Below are 20,051 nucleotides of genomic sequence, written 5' to 3'. Positions count from 1 at the left end.
ATAAGGCCAAGGTTTCTACTCATTAAAACAAGTCTAAGTTGAAAAACAACAAACGAAGAAGTTTTGAAAATGAGAGGGAGATTTTGAAATTAAAGAAGAAGGAGGAGATGAAGGGACTATCCCAGACAAGATTTAAAAGTTTAGAGTTGAAAAGATCTAACCCATGGGAAGCATCCACAAGACAATAATGTCAGATAGAAACTCATTTCCTTTGGATTGTCAAGCAAGCAAAAAAACCATAATCATCCAAGCAATTAATAAGAAGACCAATGGTATCAAATAACGATAACCAAGCATCCAAGCAAGCATTCCAAAGCAATCAATCTTCAATGTCCTTTAGATGTATCAGATGAAATTTATTTACTGCAAAATTTCAGAAAATATGTCTAATTCGTCTACAATTGCGGTTGCAGATAGAAATTTTATTAGTGCGGCTACAATTGTGGTTGTAGACAGATTTTTTAAACTAGTGATAACAATAATATACATTGTTTTTTTTCCATGAAGGTTGTAGCTATCAAAAAAATGGAGTTGGAAGCAATTAAAGCGGCAGAGGGAGAGCGCGAATTTCGCGTAGAAGTTGACATATTGAGTTTGCTAGACCATCCAAATCTTGTTTCTTTGATAGGTTATTATGCCGATGGAAAGCATAGATTCTTAGTATATGAGTATATGCATAATGGAAACCTACAAGATCATTTGAATGGTTTGTCATGTGCCCAAAATCTACATGATCTTATAATTTCTTACATTGCATCTAGCATAATGGTGTAAATCACTACTTAGTCCTTGAATTTGGATCATTTACTCTTCTTATATGTAAGTGATACTTAATTTTTAGGGATGAGGGAAAGAAAAATGGATTGGCCTCAAAGATTAAGAGTGGCATTAGGAGCTGCAAAAGGCCTTGCTTATCTCCACTCAAGTTCTTGCGTTGGAATTCCTATTGTTCATAGAGATTTCAAATCCACCAATATTCTTTTAGATACCAATTTTGAAGCAAAGGTATAAATGCTTAACATAAAACCATGTATAGTCTTGAACGAGTAAAAACTAACTAGCATTTTGTAGATATCTGATTTTGGGTTCGCAAAGCTAATGCCAGAAGAACACGAAATACACGAAACAGCCAAAGTACTTGGTACATTTGGCTATTTTGACCCTGAGTATACATCGGTGCGCATAGATAAATTTCATTTGAAGCATCGTTTTGTTCTTATCATTTATTAAAGTAGCACTAATAACCATTTTATTTCAGACGGGAAAGTTGACGCTACAAAGTGATGTTTACGCTTTTGGTGTTGTTCTTCTAGAACTTTTGACAGGACGTCAAGCTATAGATCTAAACCAAGGTCCAAATGATCAATACCTTGTACTACAAGTAAGGCACTTACTGAATAACCACAAGATGCTCCGTAAGTTGATTGATCCAGAGATGACTAGAAATTCTTACACTTTTGAATCAATATTCATGTTTGCGAATCTTGCATCACAATGTGTTCGTCTTGAGAGTCATGTGAGGCCTTCAATGATAGATTGTGTCAAAGAAATTCAAATGATTATCTATACAAATGCAAAAGGGTTGGGAATGGTTATGCATAGTTTGAGAATGCTCTAGTGACAAAAATACGTAAATTATACATACTTTGTGAGTTAAATAATTCATGTTTAGATATCAAACTGAATGAATAATGTTAGCGAGAAATATTTGGCATGTTTGTTCATAAAACAATATGGATTTCGATAGTGTTATAAAAGATTATGACCGTGCCTAGTTTCAGAGAACTTGCAATTAAGACTAATCTTGAATCTAGTTCTTTCAATTGAGACTAATTTTAGAATTGAAAATTAAATATGAAATTAAAAACTTAACTAAAACTTATTTTAGTTTTTGTTCTGGGCCGCACGCAAAACCCAAGATGAAAGGTCCAATGATAAATCAATGGTGATATGCGGGAAGAGCAATATAGCTCCATTCTCCCTAAGACAATTCCACTGAAAGAATACATTAATGTTAAGTTAGATCCAGGATTACGAAGGAAGAAAACATAAAACAAACTATTTGATCTTTCATGAAAAATTCTACAACAAACATATTACACTTAAATATATAGGGTTATCTAAACATAAATGGGGTTGGACCTCTTTTGGAAAAATATTAAAACAGAGTAACTAAGAATTAGAGACAATTGCTATTGCACCCCATTTGAAGATGATCTTAAGGAGAAATATCAGGATGGCCTATCCCAAGCTGATACGGGGTTAACATCACTTCATAAGTAGTTTCAGTAAACATAGAAAGAGCATGGGAAAAATCATCGTTGGTTTGAACTAGCTCTTAAAGAGAAGAAGATCCTAAGGGATGAAACTGATGTTGAGATCAAGAAGCTCAAGCTATTTCTTCACAATGTCAATGCCAAAGCTGATCAGGAGCGTTGTCTTAAGGAAGAAGTTATGCGAACTTCCTATGTCACTCCTCAGAATTGGAAGGACAAGTGCCAAAAAGCCGAGCTTTCCACAAAGTGTGTCGAACACTGGAAATAATGGTTTAAGGCTCTGAATAAAGAGAGTATGGGTTGGCTCAATGAGAAACCACACCAGAATGGTCTCTTGGACACCTATGCTAAGTCCATCAATATCTTGCAACCTGCTGCCATGATGTAATGTGCTATGTATGATTGCTTGGTATGATTTTGCAACGAGCTGACCATAGAGGTTCCTTGTAGATTGGAAGATGCCTTAGAGGATGCAGACGAGAGAACTACTCCTTATTCTATACTTCGGTTCGTCTGCCTTTGTAAGTGGAGATGAAGAGGTTTAAAGTCGAACTGAAGGATTTGAAAGAACGCAAGGCAAAGTGTGTCGTCTCATCATTGTTATATATATTTCTTGTCATGTTTTGAATTACTGTATTATATCTCCTGTAATTGTAATCTCAAATGATGAATAAAAGTTTGACTTGTTTGAAATCGGTGTGTGTATTTTATCTGCCATTTTCAATGTTTGTTGGTCATTATAAATCATATAAGGTTCCCTGAGAATAAAAACAAAATAAGCATAAATCATGCATTGTTCATGCATTATCATGCCTTTCATAATAAAACCAGTTGATCTCACTGGTACTTGGCTTTCTGTTCAGAGAACCCGTTTTCGCTAAGCTGATTTCCCGACATCCACTTTGAACTGGAAACATGTCTCAAATTACTATCGAAGAACTTCAGAGAGGTCAAGAGTCATTGGGGTTTAAAGTTAACCAATTGAAGACTCAGATGTGCCTGATCATGGAGATCCTGCAAACCTTGTTGAGGAACAAAGACAACCCGCACCAGCTGCCGTACTAGAAGTGGTCACTCTTGTGCATCTGCCTGACTCCACCTCACATCAGGAGATGCATCATGGATATCTTCCACAAGCTAGACCTCCAAGACCTCCCTATTAGAATCCATACACTCCTCATTAACCATATGCTCTACAACAACAGAGTTACCATCAGCAGGGTAAGCAGGGACCAAGAAGACCTCAAAGAAAGTTTGATCCAATTCCCATATCGTACAATCAACTTCTCATTCTTTTTCTCCATAGCTCAGTGGTTCGGCTCAAAGAAACTAGGTCTACTCCAACACCTCTTCCTCCAGGGTATGATATGAACGCCAGTTGTTATTACCACTCCAAAACGGCAGGGCACACCCTTGAAGATTGTAAAGGTTTCAAATCCAAAGTACATGACCTGATCGATTCAAAGGTTATTGTGTACACACCAAAAGGCCTGAACATAACGTACAATCCCATGCCTCCACATGAAGGCACATATGCAATGCCATGACCAATACAAGTGGAATCCATAATACATTATGATGAGCTTTTTGTGGGAAGAATCTTGAAGATTGTCAAATTACTTTCTGCAAGCAATAACTCCAGTATGTTGATGGAAAATAAGGCTGATTATGCCAGTGATCCTTTTGTCATTCAATCATTTTCATGTGTAATTTTTTTGTTTGTCATTTGTAATATTCACTTGTAAGAACTCATTTTTCCCGAATAATAATGACAATGAAATAAATATGCATGTTTTGAATCAATCCATTTCTGTTCAATCATACTTTATTTATCAGTATCAATCTTTTATTTAAGCACAGTCAAAAGGAGAATGACGAAATTGTAAAAAACACGAAATCACTGCACGTATGCTTTTTGTAACACCCCGATAATAATACGATAATTATTAAATTAAGTTAATAATATATTTATTAATTTAATTAGATAATTGGATTATTATTATTATTATTTTTGGAATTATCGAATTATTATTATTGGGATAATAATATAAATTGGAAAATTATATAAGTGTGAAATAAGGAAAAGGAATCCCATTTTTGGTAAAAAGAGTTCTACGTGAAACAGAGAAGCGGCTGAAAAGTGGAAAGTGGAGCAAGGGCAAAGGTTGGAGAAGAGAAAAGCTTGGAGCTCAAAGATTTGCCGGATTAATCAGGTAAGGGGGGTTTATCGTCGTTTAATGGGTATTATAGATTAACATGTAAGGGGTAGTGATAAACCGTTGATTTGACCCTAATTGGGATGTTGAATGCTGAGAAATTATGTTGGATAAGTGTGTTAAAGTTGTACTTAAATCTGTAATTGAGTGTATTGTGATTTTCCGAACGTATCGCTTCTTACGGAATTGGAATCAGAGGTCCGGAAGTCCTCCAACGGCGGAAAATGCGGAGAATTCTGCATTCTGCTTCGTGTTAGCGCAGGAACAGCTTTCTGTCTTGCGTTAACCGGTTAACCCAGGGTGTTAACCGGTTAACACTGTTGTAATTTGTGAAAATTGCTAATCTGTCTGCGTTAACCGGTTAACCCAGGGCGTTAACCGGTTAACACTGTTGTAAATGGCCAGAAAGCGTGTTCTGTCCTGCGTTAACCGGTTAACCCAGGGCGTTAACCGGTTAACACTGTTGGAAAAGTGATAAAAATCGAATTTTGCTCAGAATTTAATGGAATTCGTCGGGGTGAGTCGGGTGATATTATCGTTAATTGTGATGAGTAATTTTGTTGAGTTTATGTTATGAAGTGTCGATACAAGTATGTTGCTGAGTTGTTCCGTGTACGGAAAGTTGTTAAAGATACTGAGTTGTAGGCTTGGTGAGCCAAAGTTGATTATAAGTTGCTTATGTTGAAACCATTGTTGTGTTGCTATTATTATCATGTTGTCGAAATTTTAAGTCGTGCATGTCATGTAAATCCATATGCATTAAGTCGGAGCTTTGCTCACACCACGTTGGCCTGGATTGGCAAAAGTTGAAAGTTAAAGGCTTATGCCTTGATGCCCAATAAAATGGCAATGATTTTTAAGTTGGGAGTTTTACTCCGAATGGTACCACATGCATGACGAGTCGAGTCTCATTAGAGTTGCATTGTGTGGGTTGGTTGTATGGAATATAGTATGAATGGATGTATTCCAGTATTATATGTGTGTTGTGTGTTGTGTGTTGTGTTGATGTTGAGTATGATTGAGTTGGTATTGCCGTTGCTGAATGTGTAATCTGATTTGGGTGATGAAACGTGTTAAATTACTTAACATCGCATGATATTTTATAATGCTTATTATATCGATTGAGGAACTCACCCTTACAACTATTTTTCAGGTAACGAGCAGTGATTGAGTAGAAGCTAGTGCTTGGAGTCTAGTGTAGTCTCCTTAGTGGGTCATGCTCTGATAGATGTAACATCGGGACGGGATGTCTTTAATTGTTTTATTGTTGGTTGTGAACCAATTTACATGTAATATATTATATGTTTTGATTGGTTGATTTGATTTCTATCCGCTGCGAATTATGCAAAAATGTTATTTTGATTAAATAAAGAGCATGACAGTTATTATGGTGTGAAGTAGTCGTGTGACACCCTTGATTGCATATTTACTCTGATTGATATGTTGTTATTTTAATTATATACTCGGGGTATTTTAGAAGGGTGTTACATTAGTGGTATCAGAGCAGGTCGGTCTGTCCGGCCAGTTGTCGTGTCGTTACTGTGTAACAATTGTGTATTGTTACTAATCTAACTTTTAAGTTGTGTTGTATTGATAAGTTGGAATGGCTGGGAGGAATGATGCTGCAATGGCTGCCGCAATGCAAGCAATGGCACAAGCTGTGCAGAACTTGCCAAATGCTGGTGGAGATGCTGGATCACGTAGCTTGGCGACTTTTCAAAGAGAGAATCCGCCGGTGTTTAAAGGGAAGCATGATCCAGATGCAGCCTTGGGATGGTTGAAAGAGATCGAGAGAATCTTCCGTGTTATGGATTGCACTCCAGCTCAGAAGGTTCGGTATGGTACTCACATGCTAGCAGTCGAAGCTGATGACTGGTGGCTAGAGACTCACGAGAGGTTGACCGTGGCAGGTGAAGTCATTACTTGGGATGTATTCCGTAGGGAATTCATGAGAAAGTATTATCCGGAAGATGTCCGTGGTAAGAAAGAAATTGAGTTCCTTGAACTGAAGCAAGGAAACATGTCTGTCACTGATTATGCTGCAAAATTTGTGGAGCTGTCCAAATTTTATCCTCATTACACTGGTGCTGGTGCTGAGTTTTCAAAGTGCATCAAGTTTGAAAACGGACTGCGCTCTGAAATTAAGAAGGCTGTTGGGTATCAGAAGATACGCATTTTTACTGAATTGGTTGATAGCTGCAGGATATTTGAAGAAGACAATAATGCTCACTACAAGATTGTCAGTGACCGCAGAGGCAAGCAACATCAAAACCGTGGCAAGCCGTATGATGCCCCAGTGGGAAAAGGGAAACAAGGAGCTGCTCCGGCTCAGAGGACTAGTAGGGGAGGTGATCCTGCTGGTATAGTTTGTTTCAAATGTGGTCAGGCTGGTCATAAGAGTAATGTATGCACTGCTGAAGTAAAGAGGTGTTTTCGCTGTGGTAAGACTGGCCATGCAATAGCTGATTGCAAGCACAAGGAAATGATTTGTTTTAATTGTGGCGAAGAGGGGCATATTGGAAGTCAGTGTCAGAAGCCAAAGAAATCTCAAACTGGAAAAGTGTTCGCATTGACCGGAACTCAAACCTCCAGTGAGGACAGACTTATCCGAGGTACATGTTTCATAAATGGTACTCCTTTAATTACTATTATTGATACCGGTGCTACACACTGTTTTATTTCTGCTAACTGTGCTCGAAGACTGGGTTTAAAATTGTCCGCTTTGGATGGTGAATTGATTGTTGAGACCCCAGCTAAGGGATCAATAACTACTTCTTTGGTATGTTTAAAATGTCCTTTGTCGATCTTCGATAGAGATTTCTATGTTGATTTAGTATGTTTGCCGTTGGATGGGATGGATGTAATTCTTGGTATGAACTGGTTAGAGTATAATTATGTTCATATAAATTGTCATCATAAGTCGGTAAGGTTTTCCACTCCTGAAGAGGAAGGAGTTGACTTATTACCTTTCGGAGAATTGCGAAAATTGATGAAAGAGGGAGCTCAGATGTTTTCTTTGATGGCGACGTTGTCGGTTGAGAGTAAAGCTAAGATTGAAGAACTGTTAGTGGTGAAAGAATTCCCTGAAGTTTTTCCTGATGAAATTCCTAGTGTGCCGCCAGAGAGGGAAGTTGAATTTACTATTGATCTGGTACCTAGTACTAGGCCTATTTCGATGGCACCGTATAGAATGTCGGCACCGGAATTGTATGAATTAAAGAAGCAATTGGAAGACTTACTTGAGAAGAAGTTTATAAGACCAAGTGTGTCACCGTGGGGAGCTCCAGTGTTGCTAGTAAAGAAGAAAGATGGTAGTATGAGGCTTTGTATCGATTATAGACAATTGAATAAAGTAACGATCAAGAATAAGTATCCACTACCGAGAATAGATGATTTGATGGATCAATTAGTGGGTGCTTGTGTGTTCAGTAAAATTGATTTGAGATCGGGCTATCATCAGATCAAAGTGAAAGATGAAGACATCCAGAAGACAGCGTTCAGAACTCGGTATGGACATTATGAGTATTCTGTGATGCCTTTCGGTGTTACTAATGCGCCGGGAGTATTTATGGAATACATGAATCGTATTTTCCATACTTATCTGGATCATTTTGTGGTAGTATTTATTGATGATATTTTGATTTACTCTAAGTCCGAAGAAGAGCACAAGGAACATTTGGGATTAGTGTTGGATGTTTTGAAAGATAAGAAACTTTATGCGAAGCTGTCCAAGTGTGAGTTTTGGTTAAGAGAAGTCAGTTTTCTCGGCCATGTAATTTCAGGAAAAGGTATTGCTGTAGATCCTTCCAAGGTCGAAGTTGTTTTGCAATGGGAGACCCCTAAGTCGGCTACCGAAATTAGAAGCTTTTTGGGATTAGCTGGATATTATAGAAGGTTTATTGAAGGATTTTCTGAGTTAGCACTTCCGTTAACTAAATTAACTGGTAAAGGTAAAGCTTTCGTGTGGGATGTTCAGTGCGAAGAAAGTTTTAATGAATTAAAAAGGAGGTTGACGTCGGCGCCGGTTTTGACTTTGCCAAATCCGGAGGAACCGTTTATAATCTACTGTGATGCTTCATTGATGGGTTTAGGAGGTGTGCTCATGCAAAATAATAAAGTAATTGCTTATGCGTCGCGACAGTTAAGAATTCATGAAAAGAACTATCCTGCGCATGATCTTGAACTTGCTGCTGTGGTGTTTGTGCTAAAAATCTGGAGGCATTACCTTTATGGTTCCAGATTTGAAGTTTTCAGCGATCATAAAAGTTTAAAGTATCTATTTGATCAGAAAGAGCTGAACATGAGACAAAGTAGGTGGTTAGAATTGCTTAAGGATTATGATTTCGGGTTGAATTATCATCCAGGAAAAGCAAATGTTGTGGCCGATGCTTTAAGTAGAAAGACCTTGCATGTGTCAGCAATGATGATTAAGGAGTTGGAATTAATTGAGCAATTTCGTGACATGAGTTTGGTTTGCGAAGTAACCCCGCAGAGTGTAATGCTAGGAATGCTAAAGATTAATAATGATTTTATGGATAGTATCCGAGAGGCACAGACATTGGATGTGAAATTAGTAGATATCCTTAATCGTTGTGGTCAATCAGAGAAGAGTGGCTTTAAGATTGATGCGAGAGGTGTGTTGAAATTGGGGGAAAGAATTTGTATTCCTGATGATGCGATTTTGAAAAGAAGCATTCTAGAAGAGGGTCATAGAAGCAGTTTGAGTATTCATCCAGGAGCTACTAAAATGTATCAGGATTTAAAGAAAATATTTTGGTGGCCCGGAATGAAAGAAGATGTGGCTCGTTTTGTGTATGCATGCCTAACTTGTCAGAAGTCAAAGATTGAGCATCAGAAGCCGTCTGGGCTAATGCAACCGTTGGCTATTCCAGAGTGGAAGTGGGATAGTATCAGTATGGATTTTGTTTCTGGTTTACCGAGGACAAGTAAGAGTTTTGAAGCTATTTGGGTGATTGTTGATAGATTGACGAAATCGGCTCATTTCATTCCGATTAGAATGGATTATCCGTTAGAGAGATTAGCTGAGTTGTATATTGAGAAGATTGTAAGTTTGCATGGTATTCCGTCGAGTATTGTTTCGGATAGAGATCCTAGATTTACATCGAAGTTCTGGGAAGGTTTGCAGAGGGCTTTGGGAACTAAGCTGAGATTGAGTTCTGCATATCATCCGCAGACTGATGGTCAGACTGAGAGGACGATTCAGTCATTAGAGGATCTCTTGAGAGCTTGTGTTTTGGAAAAGGGAGGTACTTGGGATTGTTATTTACCTTTGATTGAGTTTACCTACAACAATAGTTTTCATTCGAGCATTGGTATGGCGCCGTTTGAAGCTTTGTATGGTAGAAGATGTCGGACACCTTTATGTTGGTATGAGTCCGGTGAGAGTGCTGTGGTTGGACCGGAGATTGTTCAACAAACTACGGAAAAGATTAAGATGATTCAGGAGAAGATGAGAATTGCTCAGAGTCGTCAGAAGAGTTATTATGATAAGAGGAGGAAGTCACTTGAATTTCAAGAGGGAGATCATGTGTTTCTTCGTGTTACTCCGATAACTGGGGTTGGTCGAGCTTTGAAGTCAAGGAAGTTGACACCTCGATTTATTGGTCCTTATCAGATTCTAGAGAGGATATGAGAGGTAGCCTATCGTATCGCTTTACCGCCGTCACTTGCGAATTTGCATGAAGTTTTTCATGTGTCTCAGTTGAGAAGGTACATTCCTGATCCGTCGCATGTAGTCCAAGTGGATGATGTACAGGTGAGAGATAACCTGACTGTTGAAACATCACCTATGAGGATCGAGGATCGAGAGTTGAAGCAGTTGCGGGGTAAAGAGATTGCCTTGGTGAAGGTAGCTTGGGGAGGACCAGCAGGTGGCAACGTGACTTGGGAACTGGAGACTCAGATGAAGGAGTCTTATCCGGAGTTGTTCGCTTGAGGTATGTTTTCGAGGACGAAAACTCTTTTAGTGGGGGAGAGTTGTAACACCCCGATAATAATACGATAATTATTAAATTAAGTTAATAATATATTTATTAATTTAATTAGATAATTGGATTATTATTATTATTATTTTTGGAATTATCGAATTATTATTATTGGGATAATAATATAAATTGGAAAATTATATAAGTGTGAAATAAGGAAAAGGAATCCCATTTTTGGTAAAAAGAGTTCTACGTGAAACAGAGAAGCGGCTGAAAAGTGGAAAGTGGAGCAAGGGCAAAGGTTGGAGAAGAGAAAAGCTTGGAGCTCAAAGATTTGCCGGATTAATCAGGTAAGGGGGGTTTATCGTCGTTTAATGGGTATTATAGATTAACATGTAAGGGGTAGTGATAAACCGTTGATTTGACCCTAATTGGGATGTTGAATGCTGAGAAATTATGTTGGATAAGTGTGTTAAAGTTGTACTTAAATCTGTAATTGAGTGTATTGTGATTTTCCGAACGTATCGCTTCTTACGGAATTGGAATCGGAGGTCCGGAAGTCCTCCAACGGCGGAAAATGCGGAGAATTCTGCATTCTGCTTCGTGTTAGCGCAGGAACAGCTTTCTGTCTTGCGTTAACCGGTTAACCCAGGGTGTTAACCGGTTAACACTGTTGTAATTTGTGAAAATTGCTAATCTGTCTGCGTTAACCGGTTAACCCAGGGCGTTAACCGGTTAACACTGTTGTAAATGGCCAGAAAGCGTGTTCTGTCCTGCGTTAACCGGTTAACCCAGGGCGTTAACCGGTTAACACTGTTGGAAAAGTGATAAAAATCGAATTTTGCTCAGAATTTAATGGAATTCGTCGGGGTGAGTCGGGTGATATTATCGTTAATTGTGATGAGTAATTTTGTTGAGTTTATGTTATGAAGTGTCGATACAAGTATGTTGCTGAGTTGTTCCGTGTACGGAAAGTTGTTAAAGATACTGAGTTGTAGGCTTGGTGAGCCAAAGTTGATTATAAGTTGCTTATGTTGAAACCATTGTTGTGTTGCTATTATTATCATGTTGTCGAAATTTTAAGTCGTGCATGTCATGTAAATCCATATGCATTAAGTCGGAGCTTTGCTCACACCACGTTGGCCTGGATTGGCAAAAGTTGAAAGTTAAAGGCTTATGCCTTGATGCCCAATAAAATGGCAATGATTTTTAAGTTGGGAGTTTTACTCCGAATGGTACCACATGCATGACGAGTCGAGTCTCATTAGAGTTGCATTGTGTGGGTTGGTTGTATGGAATATAGTATGAATGGATGTATTCCAGTATTATATGTGTGTTGTGTGTTGTGTGTTGTGTTGATGTTGAGTATGATTGAGTTGGTATTGCCGTTGCTGAATGTGTAATCTGATTTGGGTGATGAAACGTGTTAAATTACTTAACATCGCATGATATTTTATAATGCTTATTATATCGATTGAGGAACTCACCCTTACAACTATTTTTCAGGTAACGAGCAGTGATTGAGTAGAAGCTAGTGCTTGGAGTCTAGTGTAGTCTCCTTAGTGGGTCATGCTCTGATAGATGTAACATCGGGACGGGATGTCTTTAATTGTTTTATTGTTGGTTGTGAACCAATTTACATGTAATATATTATATGTTTTGATTGGTTGATTTGATTTCTATCCGCTGCGAATTATGCAAAAATGTTATTTTGATTAAATAAAGAGCATGACAGTTATTATGGTGTGAAGTAGTCGTGTGACACCCTTGATTGCATATTTACTCTGATTGATATGTTGTTATTTTAATTATATACTCGGGGTATTTTAGAAGGGTGTTACACTTTTGAATGGAACCTTGCCGATGATGTAAGGCATTGTTTTAAACCCCCAAACACTTGAGGTATAAGGAAGACAATCCCAACTCAACCCTTTCAAACCAAGGAGTGGGAGTTTCTTTCTAAACTATAAAAACCCTCAATCTTAACCCGGGGCAAGGTAGTCATCAGTTAGTTTGACGTTTCTATTCAAACATCAAAAGAGGAGTTTCATATCTGAGGATCAACCATATCTTATCCCTCACGAGAGGTCGGGCACCACAAATCTGTAACGGTTGACCCTCACCAACAGGAGCGGGGCAGTCACAACCCCTTCAAATCAAACAAACAAGTTTCACATGATTTTCTCTAACAAAAGAAATAAAAAAAAGGTAGCAAGAAAGCCCGCTAAGTCGAAAACTCAAAAACGAGTGACTTAGGCAAAAAAATTAGGGCATCCATCTGGATTGAAAATCTGAATCAGTTCATCAAAATTAGGGAAATCAAAAAATGAAGAAGCAAAAGAGGAATCAAAAGAAAAATCCTAAGCAAGAACAAATTCACGTGGCCACAAACCAAGAAAAAGGTGGGTGACTGCCACTCTGAAAACCTCGTTGGTTTATCACTTCCACCATTCAAAATCCTTTTTGAAAAATGAGTGTTTGTGTTGAACTAGCTGAACGTAGGACTGTAGAACATCAAGGAGAACGTGTGGGTAATAATAGGCTTCGAGCCTTATATCTTTTCTTTCTGAAACCGTGAACTAGACCACATTACAACCTTCAAAAGACCTAATTGAAGCAAGATTTATTTCGAAAGCATACTATGGTAAGATCGTGTTAAAACTGACTTCTAACGATTTTCTTATCATTTGTGTTGGTATTGATATGACATCTAATTAGTGATCCATTCACTATATGTCATCTTTCCAGTGAACAAACTCGAATTTCAAAACTAACATAAACATCACATTGGCATTATCATTTCCAAAATGAACATGTTTTACCCGTAAGTAAGTATTAAACATCAAGGAAGTTTCCACAACGAGCATGGATTGAGGAGTTCGATGATACCAATGGAACATAATGCATGAGGACCCCGTTGAGTAGGGGAAAGTCATCTTAATTGATCATACCAAAAGACATAATGCCCGAGAACTCCATTGAGCAGGGACAAGTCACTTTTGATGATCCCACCAAGGGGAAAATGTCTGAAGACTCCGTTGAGAAGAAAGGATAAGCCGCTTCAAGATTCAGTCAATCTAGGGCAATCACGTCGAGATTTGACAAATCTCTCCAGAACCAATCAAGGGCATTCCCTCAAAGATCAGCCATCCAGAGGCAAAGTTACTTCAAGGCTTGTACTGGGGAAGGCCACCCCAAGAGCCCAAGAAGTCAATCTCTCCGAGATGGTTAATCAAAGGAATACAATTCCAAGACACTAGAGTAAGTCAGATCGAGATCATCCTATGACAAAGTTGTTTCGTAGTTTGTGTTTGGGGAAATCCAAGCAAATACCCGACAGACTAGATCAAGGCTGTCCATAGAGGGGAAGTTCCTCTCTATGCTTTCAGAGCATCTCATACCAAGTCTGAGGCATCAGAAGACCCAGACCAGGCTCATCACTCTCCAGCAGTATCAAGAAACCGAGATGTCAGAAAGTCGTGCTAGACACATTCCATATCCTGTTAACCAAAAGCCTTGTAATCAAGCGAGTCTCTCCCGGTGTCCGCCACACCAGACCTAAACTTGAGGCATTTGTGGACCCTTAAAACCAATTCCATAAATTGTCATGCATTATTAATATCAATCCTCTCATGCATATCATCTGGAGTATCATGAAGCTCTCTCTAACAAGAAGAAGTAGGCCCAAACTCTTAGCCCACTCCTCAAGCCCAATTTTATTGGCACCTTTTCAAATCCCAATTCACGTTGGCATCCTAAAAGATAGATCAATTTCGTTTGAATCCTTGTAAAACTCCTAGTTGGCATTCCTAGCAGGGTTCCCAAGGTGTTTCCTTTGTACTTACCTTTTGTAAGTCCTTTTCGCCTTGTGTGCGAGAAAGCCATCTTTGTCAAAACTTTGCATTTTGATTGTTTTGAAATACCCGATGTAGGTTCGACTATATGCGAGAAGTGCACAACTGAGCATGGAGTATATGAAAGAAGAAGCAATAGTGAGTTGCTTATACCATGTCTCTATGTCGATGATCTATTGATAACATGAAGTTGCAAGAAGGAGATCGAAGATTTCAAACATGACCTAAGTGAGGAGTTTGAAACGTCAGACTTGGGAAATCTCTCATATTTCCTTGGCATCAAATTCTACAAGAGCAGTAAAGGCTTGATGATGCACCAAAGAAGACATGCAGGCGAAATGCTCAAGAGATTTGAGATACAAGATTGCAACCCAACTATGACTCCAGCTGAGCCAAAATTACAACTGCCGAAAGACACAGATAAAGATTATGCCAATCCAACGCAGTACAGAAGAATCATTGGATCACTTCGATACCTTTTTCACACAAGGCTTGATCTAACATACAATGTAGGTATGATGAGTAGATTCATGTAGAAGCCAAAGGTATCACATCTAGCAGCGACAAAGAGGATACTAAGGTATCTGAAAGGAACTTTCGACTATGGCATTTTGTTTTCTGTAGTTCATGAAGAAAAAGAAGGCAAATTAGTGGGATACACCGACTCAAGTTGGTGTAGTGATGTTGAGGATAGAAAATCCACAGCTGGTTATGTGTTTATGTTAGGTGGTGCACCAATTGCTTGGAGTTCGAAAAAAGAACCAATAGTAGCATTGTCGTCTTGTGAAGCAGAGTACATAATTGCTTTTCTTTATGCATGTGAAGCAACTTGGATGGTGATTTTGATCGAAGAGATTACATGGAAGAATCATGGAGCAATTACCATGAATAGGGAGTAACTCCTATCATTGTAATATAACACATACTTGCAGTCGCAAAGTAAAAATTCTCAGTTTGAGAGCAGAGAGAAACTCTCTAGAAATTTCTTCTTCTTCTTCTTCCTTATTCGAAAATCCTAATCTCTATTTCTTCCCAATTCAATTTTGTTTCTTTTCATTACCATTGTGCATCAAAATCTTGCAACCAAGGTTTGTTAATTCACTCGATTGAAGAGTGAAGAACAAAATGAGTAATCAATCAGAAAAATTGATTCTTATTCATCATAATTCGATTCGGAAATTTTCATACATTTTGATGAATTTTTTGAAGAGAAATTAGTGAATTTCCAACGAAAAATGTCCCGCAAAACAAAAGAGCCAAACATAATCGGTACAAAAATTATTGATCTAATTAATAAAATATCTAAAATCCATAATTTAATTTCACTTATCAAATGTGTTTCATACATGTGTGCTTGAGAATTTTTTTAAAGAGCATTTTGTGCTTCCTCACGAGAAACATATACCACAAAAGTAAAGCCTCAATGATTCCAAACTTTATTTGCAATCTTAAACTTTTAATCTGAACAGTTTTGAGCAATCAAACATGAGTGAAAGGAAACAAATTAATACTTGTAGGAAACCACTGAATATGCATATTTTTCTTGAAAGAATGAATAATACTAATAACTAAACCAAATAATCACTTTTAATACTAATCACTTAATCAATTTTAACATAGAAAATCAAACTGCATAAACATATGTTAAGAAACATTGAGATTTTTAACAGATAAGTTGTCAATAGCAATCCAATCACATGGTAAGCCATAAAGCTGAATTCCAAAAGGGTCTAGAGAGGGTCCACCCTTCTTAGAAAACACTCACATTATACATATATTCTTTATATCGTGTTCATCAACGAAAATTAAATCAAACATCAAAAGATAAATCTTCAGTTGGAATTCAATGATTAAAACCATATTGTTGATCATCATTATAATTCACTGTTGACACTGGTATGATGTTCTGTGCTTGTTTGAGCAGCTTGTAATTGCATTATACCTTTATCGAGTTTAAACTTGAACACATTTCCATTTTAAATTATTGTGTTTCAAGTTTAAACTTGTATCAAACTGAGATATATTTAATCAATTTTCATGCACATGTTTTTAGTGGTTACATTCTTGTGTTTGAAGTTTTTTTTATCTCTGTTGAACCAATAATATAGATTTTCTTTCTTGAAAATTGTTTTGATGCAGTGGCTAGTATATATATCTTGCTGAGAGACTAAATTTGTTTTTTTAGGCCAGCTTTTCCATTGGTATAATCAATGGTAAAACTCATGTATCTATAAGAGAAAATGAGACTTTTTGCCCACAGGAGCCCACTTTTGAAATGTATTTCCCACAATGCTCCAGCCCGAAAAGAAGTTTCCAGAATGCTCCACTTTTCTTTTTGGTCTCGTCCATTCGATGGACGAGTGGCGAGTGGCTGATACATTTGGTGTTATGGGAAGACTCGGCCAATGGTTGGCCGAGCTTATGAAAAAGAATGTTTATTTATTTTTTATTTATTTTAAATACAATTATAAAACTTATTAAAATTATTATTAAATAGTTTTCTAATTAATTCAATATTTAAATAATAAAAATGATTTTTTTTAAATAATAATAATATTTTTGTAAAATACTAATAATAGTTTTCTAATTTTTTTTAAAAAATATTAATAATAAAAATGATTTTTTTAAATACTTATAATACAACTATAAATATTATAATGAGACATATAATGAATTGTAATGATTAATAATAACTTTATTGATAATGGAAGACGTTGAGAAGGAAAAGAAAAAGTGTGGAATTTGCCGTGAAATAGGACACGTGCGTAGGAAATGTCCTAATGTTGCAGGACCGTCCAGATGATTATGTTGTTTTTTTAATTATCCGTCCTGATTATGTTGTTTTTTTAATTATTAACTACTATGTACGTACTATATATAAACCATTGTGTATTTCTAATGTCTTTTGGAAACAAACATTATGAAATACATTTGATAATCAAAGGCTTCTGGTTACAAAGTATGATCACATCAACTAAAATTCTTAGAAGTTATTAAAAAACTAATCAACAACAACAACCAACACAAGTGGACCTTCAACTCCTCTATTAACTTCACCACTATGTGCCGAAAACATACACTGAACATCTTCAGCATTTTCTAAACGATCAAGGTAATACATGTACGTACCATCGGGGTTTGCATCAGTCAACGTTATGTATGGACAACGATACTCTACTTTCCTCACCTTCATACGACGCCCGCCCAACTGTCGGAAGACAATGTGGATGACTGAAATCAGTGTTCTGAAATTTCATTGCGGATCGAGGCAAACATTGATTTTTTCACCATGTCCATAAAATATAAGACCCCAAACAGACATTTTTATCAAAATAAAGAATTTTGTGCTCTGAGTTATTTTTCTATAAGTCCTACTATTTATAGAAAATTAATACTTGAATACTCGATCAATCATTGGCCGAGACAGTACAAACACAAAACAATTACTCGGTCATTGAAAGTCTTTGATAGCAACATATTATTCAAAAAAAATATTAGTTCATTATCTTTTTTAAATTAATTAAAAATAAAAATACAACAACATAGACTCGGCCATCCATTGACAGAGTTCAAGCGTGAGAATATTATGACGTGTCTACTCGTCCAATCAAAGGGCGAGTTCATGCAGTCACACGCACAGCTTCAGCCACTCGTCCATTGAATGGGCGAGACCAAAAGAAAAAATGGAATATTCTGCGATTTTTTTTAAACTGGGACATTCTGGAAAATACATTTAAGAAGTAGGGTACTGTGGACAAAAAGTAAGAAAATGGTGCTTTGATTGTGTTGGTTGATGTTATTAGATTTATTTGATTGTCTTAATGTTATTAGATTTATTTATGTATGTTGGTATTTTAATATTTAGTTTTAGCAAATGATTACCCTACATATATGTCTAAATTATGTAAGTAGTTATTTTAATAAACACTTGTGATATATAAACATGTTGCTGATCTAAAGCAGTCCTAGATAGTACATTTTCCACATCTATGTCCTAGTACTACTATGTTCTAGCATAGTGACAGCTTTGTGTTGTCACTAACTAACTCTCTTTGCCAAAACACAGTCCCTTGCAAGAATAAACACCTTTCCAAAAATAAAACATTTAACCATATTTCACTACCACCCTCAATGTTGTTACAATTATTAATAAACTTCTTACCTCTACTGATAAAAAATGCAGATTCTCTATACTTATTATTTTTGTTTGAGAAATTAAGAATATCTGTACAAAATATTTGACATCAAATTGAATGACACTTTAAACATTTGTGTAATGCAGTTTAATTAAAGATTAAGAAATATAATAAGATGAGTTTAATTAAATGAGACTATCCCTAATAATAATAATAATAATAAATATTTAAAAATTTATTTTAATCATACATTCTTCCATTGACTAATTAAGCCATAGTACTTGTAAATGTACTTATTATTTGAAACCTTAAATTGAAAGAAAAAAGTTTCATAAATAACTTACTCTAGAATCTAAGTCCTTTGGGACCAAACTTTATTCTAGCATGTGAAAGACTGCATCTTCGTAAAATGTCTTCATGGTGGTAGATGAACAACTACCACGTGAATTAAATTATACATTAATTTCCTTTTGTTTCAAACCTGTTTTCTCTCTATATATACGAGTCTCAAACTTGATAAGCATAACATATTCAACACATATATTTTGAGCTTTATTTTGATTTTTTTACTTGTGTTTGATAAACAATGGCTACCAATGGAAAGCTTGAATTAGAAATTGAAGTAAAGTCCAGTGCTGATAAGTTCTGGAGTATCATCAAGGAGTCTGCAGCTATATTCCCTAAGGCTTTTCCAGATGATTACAAAAGCATCGAGATTCTTGAAGGTGATGGCAAGAGTGTTGGTTCTGTCCGTCTAATAACTTTTGGTGAAGGTGTTCAAAACATTCTTTCTTATTGATAATTTATATAATATATTTATATAAATATAAGGAGATACTTCACTCCCATATTTATAGTTTATATTATGATTAATATGATATTTGTTGTTTGCATTTTGAACTATATATATGTGGTCATTTTTAGGGTCACCACTTGTGAAGATAATCAAAGAGAAGATTGATGTTGTTGATGATTCAGAGAAGACACTAACCTATAGTGTTATTGATGGGGACATTCTTAATTACTTCAAGAGATTTAAGGGACACATCAGTGTAACACCTAAGAGTGATGGAAGCTTGGTGAAATGGTCTATTGAGTATGAAAAAAATAGTGAAGAGGTTCCTGAACCAGAGATAATTAAGGAATTTGCTCTTAAGACCTTTCTTAAGGTTGATGATTATATTCTAAATGCATAAAAAGTTGTATGCAGATGAAGAAGGGAATTAGTATTGTAGGGTTTGAATTATGAAATAATAAGATTATGTGTATTTTATCATTTCCCATTTAGTATAAAGGGAATGGTATAAGTTTATAGGACATAGTCCTATGTTTGGTTGGTTGTTGCCTTAATAAATTATGTACTACTTGAAAATGAAACTTTGTTGGACTTGAGTGTGTTAATCGAATCATCTTGTTAATTCAAAAAGTTTATTTTTATCCGTTTCTAGAAAAATTGTCAATAATACTCTAAACTTGCATTTATAAAAGTGTTATGTTTAAAGTTATACATGTAAGTACATTAATTGATAACTCTATCGAAATCAGACTAATAATTATGACCCGTCTGGTAGGAAAGCTCAATTGATGTCATTTAATGTGATTGATCATGCTTTTAAGGATGATT

General features: G+C 36.4%; 3 protein-coding genes across 3 annotated transcripts; all 3 read left to right on the top strand.

Annotated features, from left to right (window-relative positions):
* The first annotated feature begins 510 nt into the window (after window positions 1–510).
* On the top strand, window positions 511–1,618 carry LOC127135450 (probable serine/threonine-protein kinase PBL28). The gene is made up of 4 exons (XM_051062157.1): window positions 511–706; window positions 842–1,005; window positions 1,072–1,176; window positions 1,259–1,618. Exons 1-4 carry the CDS (start codon window positions 526–528, stop codon window positions 1,616–1,618), a joined length of 810 nt encoding a protein of 269 aa, XP_050918114.1. The 5' UTR covers window positions 511–525.
* A 4,477-nt stretch (window positions 1,619–6,095) lies between these two features.
* Window positions 6,096–7,484, top strand: LOC127137130 (uncharacterized; the record flags this gene model as incomplete). The annotated part of the gene is made up of 1 exon (XM_051063615.1): window positions 6,096–7,484. A coding segment is annotated over exon 1 (1,389 nt), but the record flags the coding sequence as incomplete, so codon positions are not given.
* An 11,309-nt stretch (window positions 7,485–18,793) lies between these two features.
* On the top strand, window positions 18,794–19,828 carry LOC127075129 (MLP-like protein 423). Its single transcript, XM_051016575.1, has 2 exons — window positions 18,794–19,200; window positions 19,352–19,828. Exons 1-2 carry the CDS (start codon window positions 19,014–19,016, stop codon window positions 19,621–19,623), a joined length of 459 nt encoding a protein of 152 aa, XP_050872532.1. The 5' UTR covers window positions 18,794–19,013; the 3' UTR covers window positions 19,624–19,828.
* The last annotated feature ends 223 nt before the right edge of the window (window positions 19,829–20,051 follow it).

The sequence above is a fragment of the Lathyrus oleraceus genome, chromosome 4 (assembly GCF_024323335.1).
Source record: "Lathyrus oleraceus cultivar Zhongwan6 chromosome 4, CAAS_Psat_ZW6_1.0, whole genome shotgun sequence".
Taxonomy (NCBI): domain Eukaryota; kingdom Viridiplantae; phylum Streptophyta; class Magnoliopsida; order Fabales; family Fabaceae; genus Lathyrus; species Lathyrus oleraceus.
The sequence above is the reverse complement of the archived record's forward strand: the minus strand, read 5'-3'. Positions and strand labels throughout refer to the sequence as shown.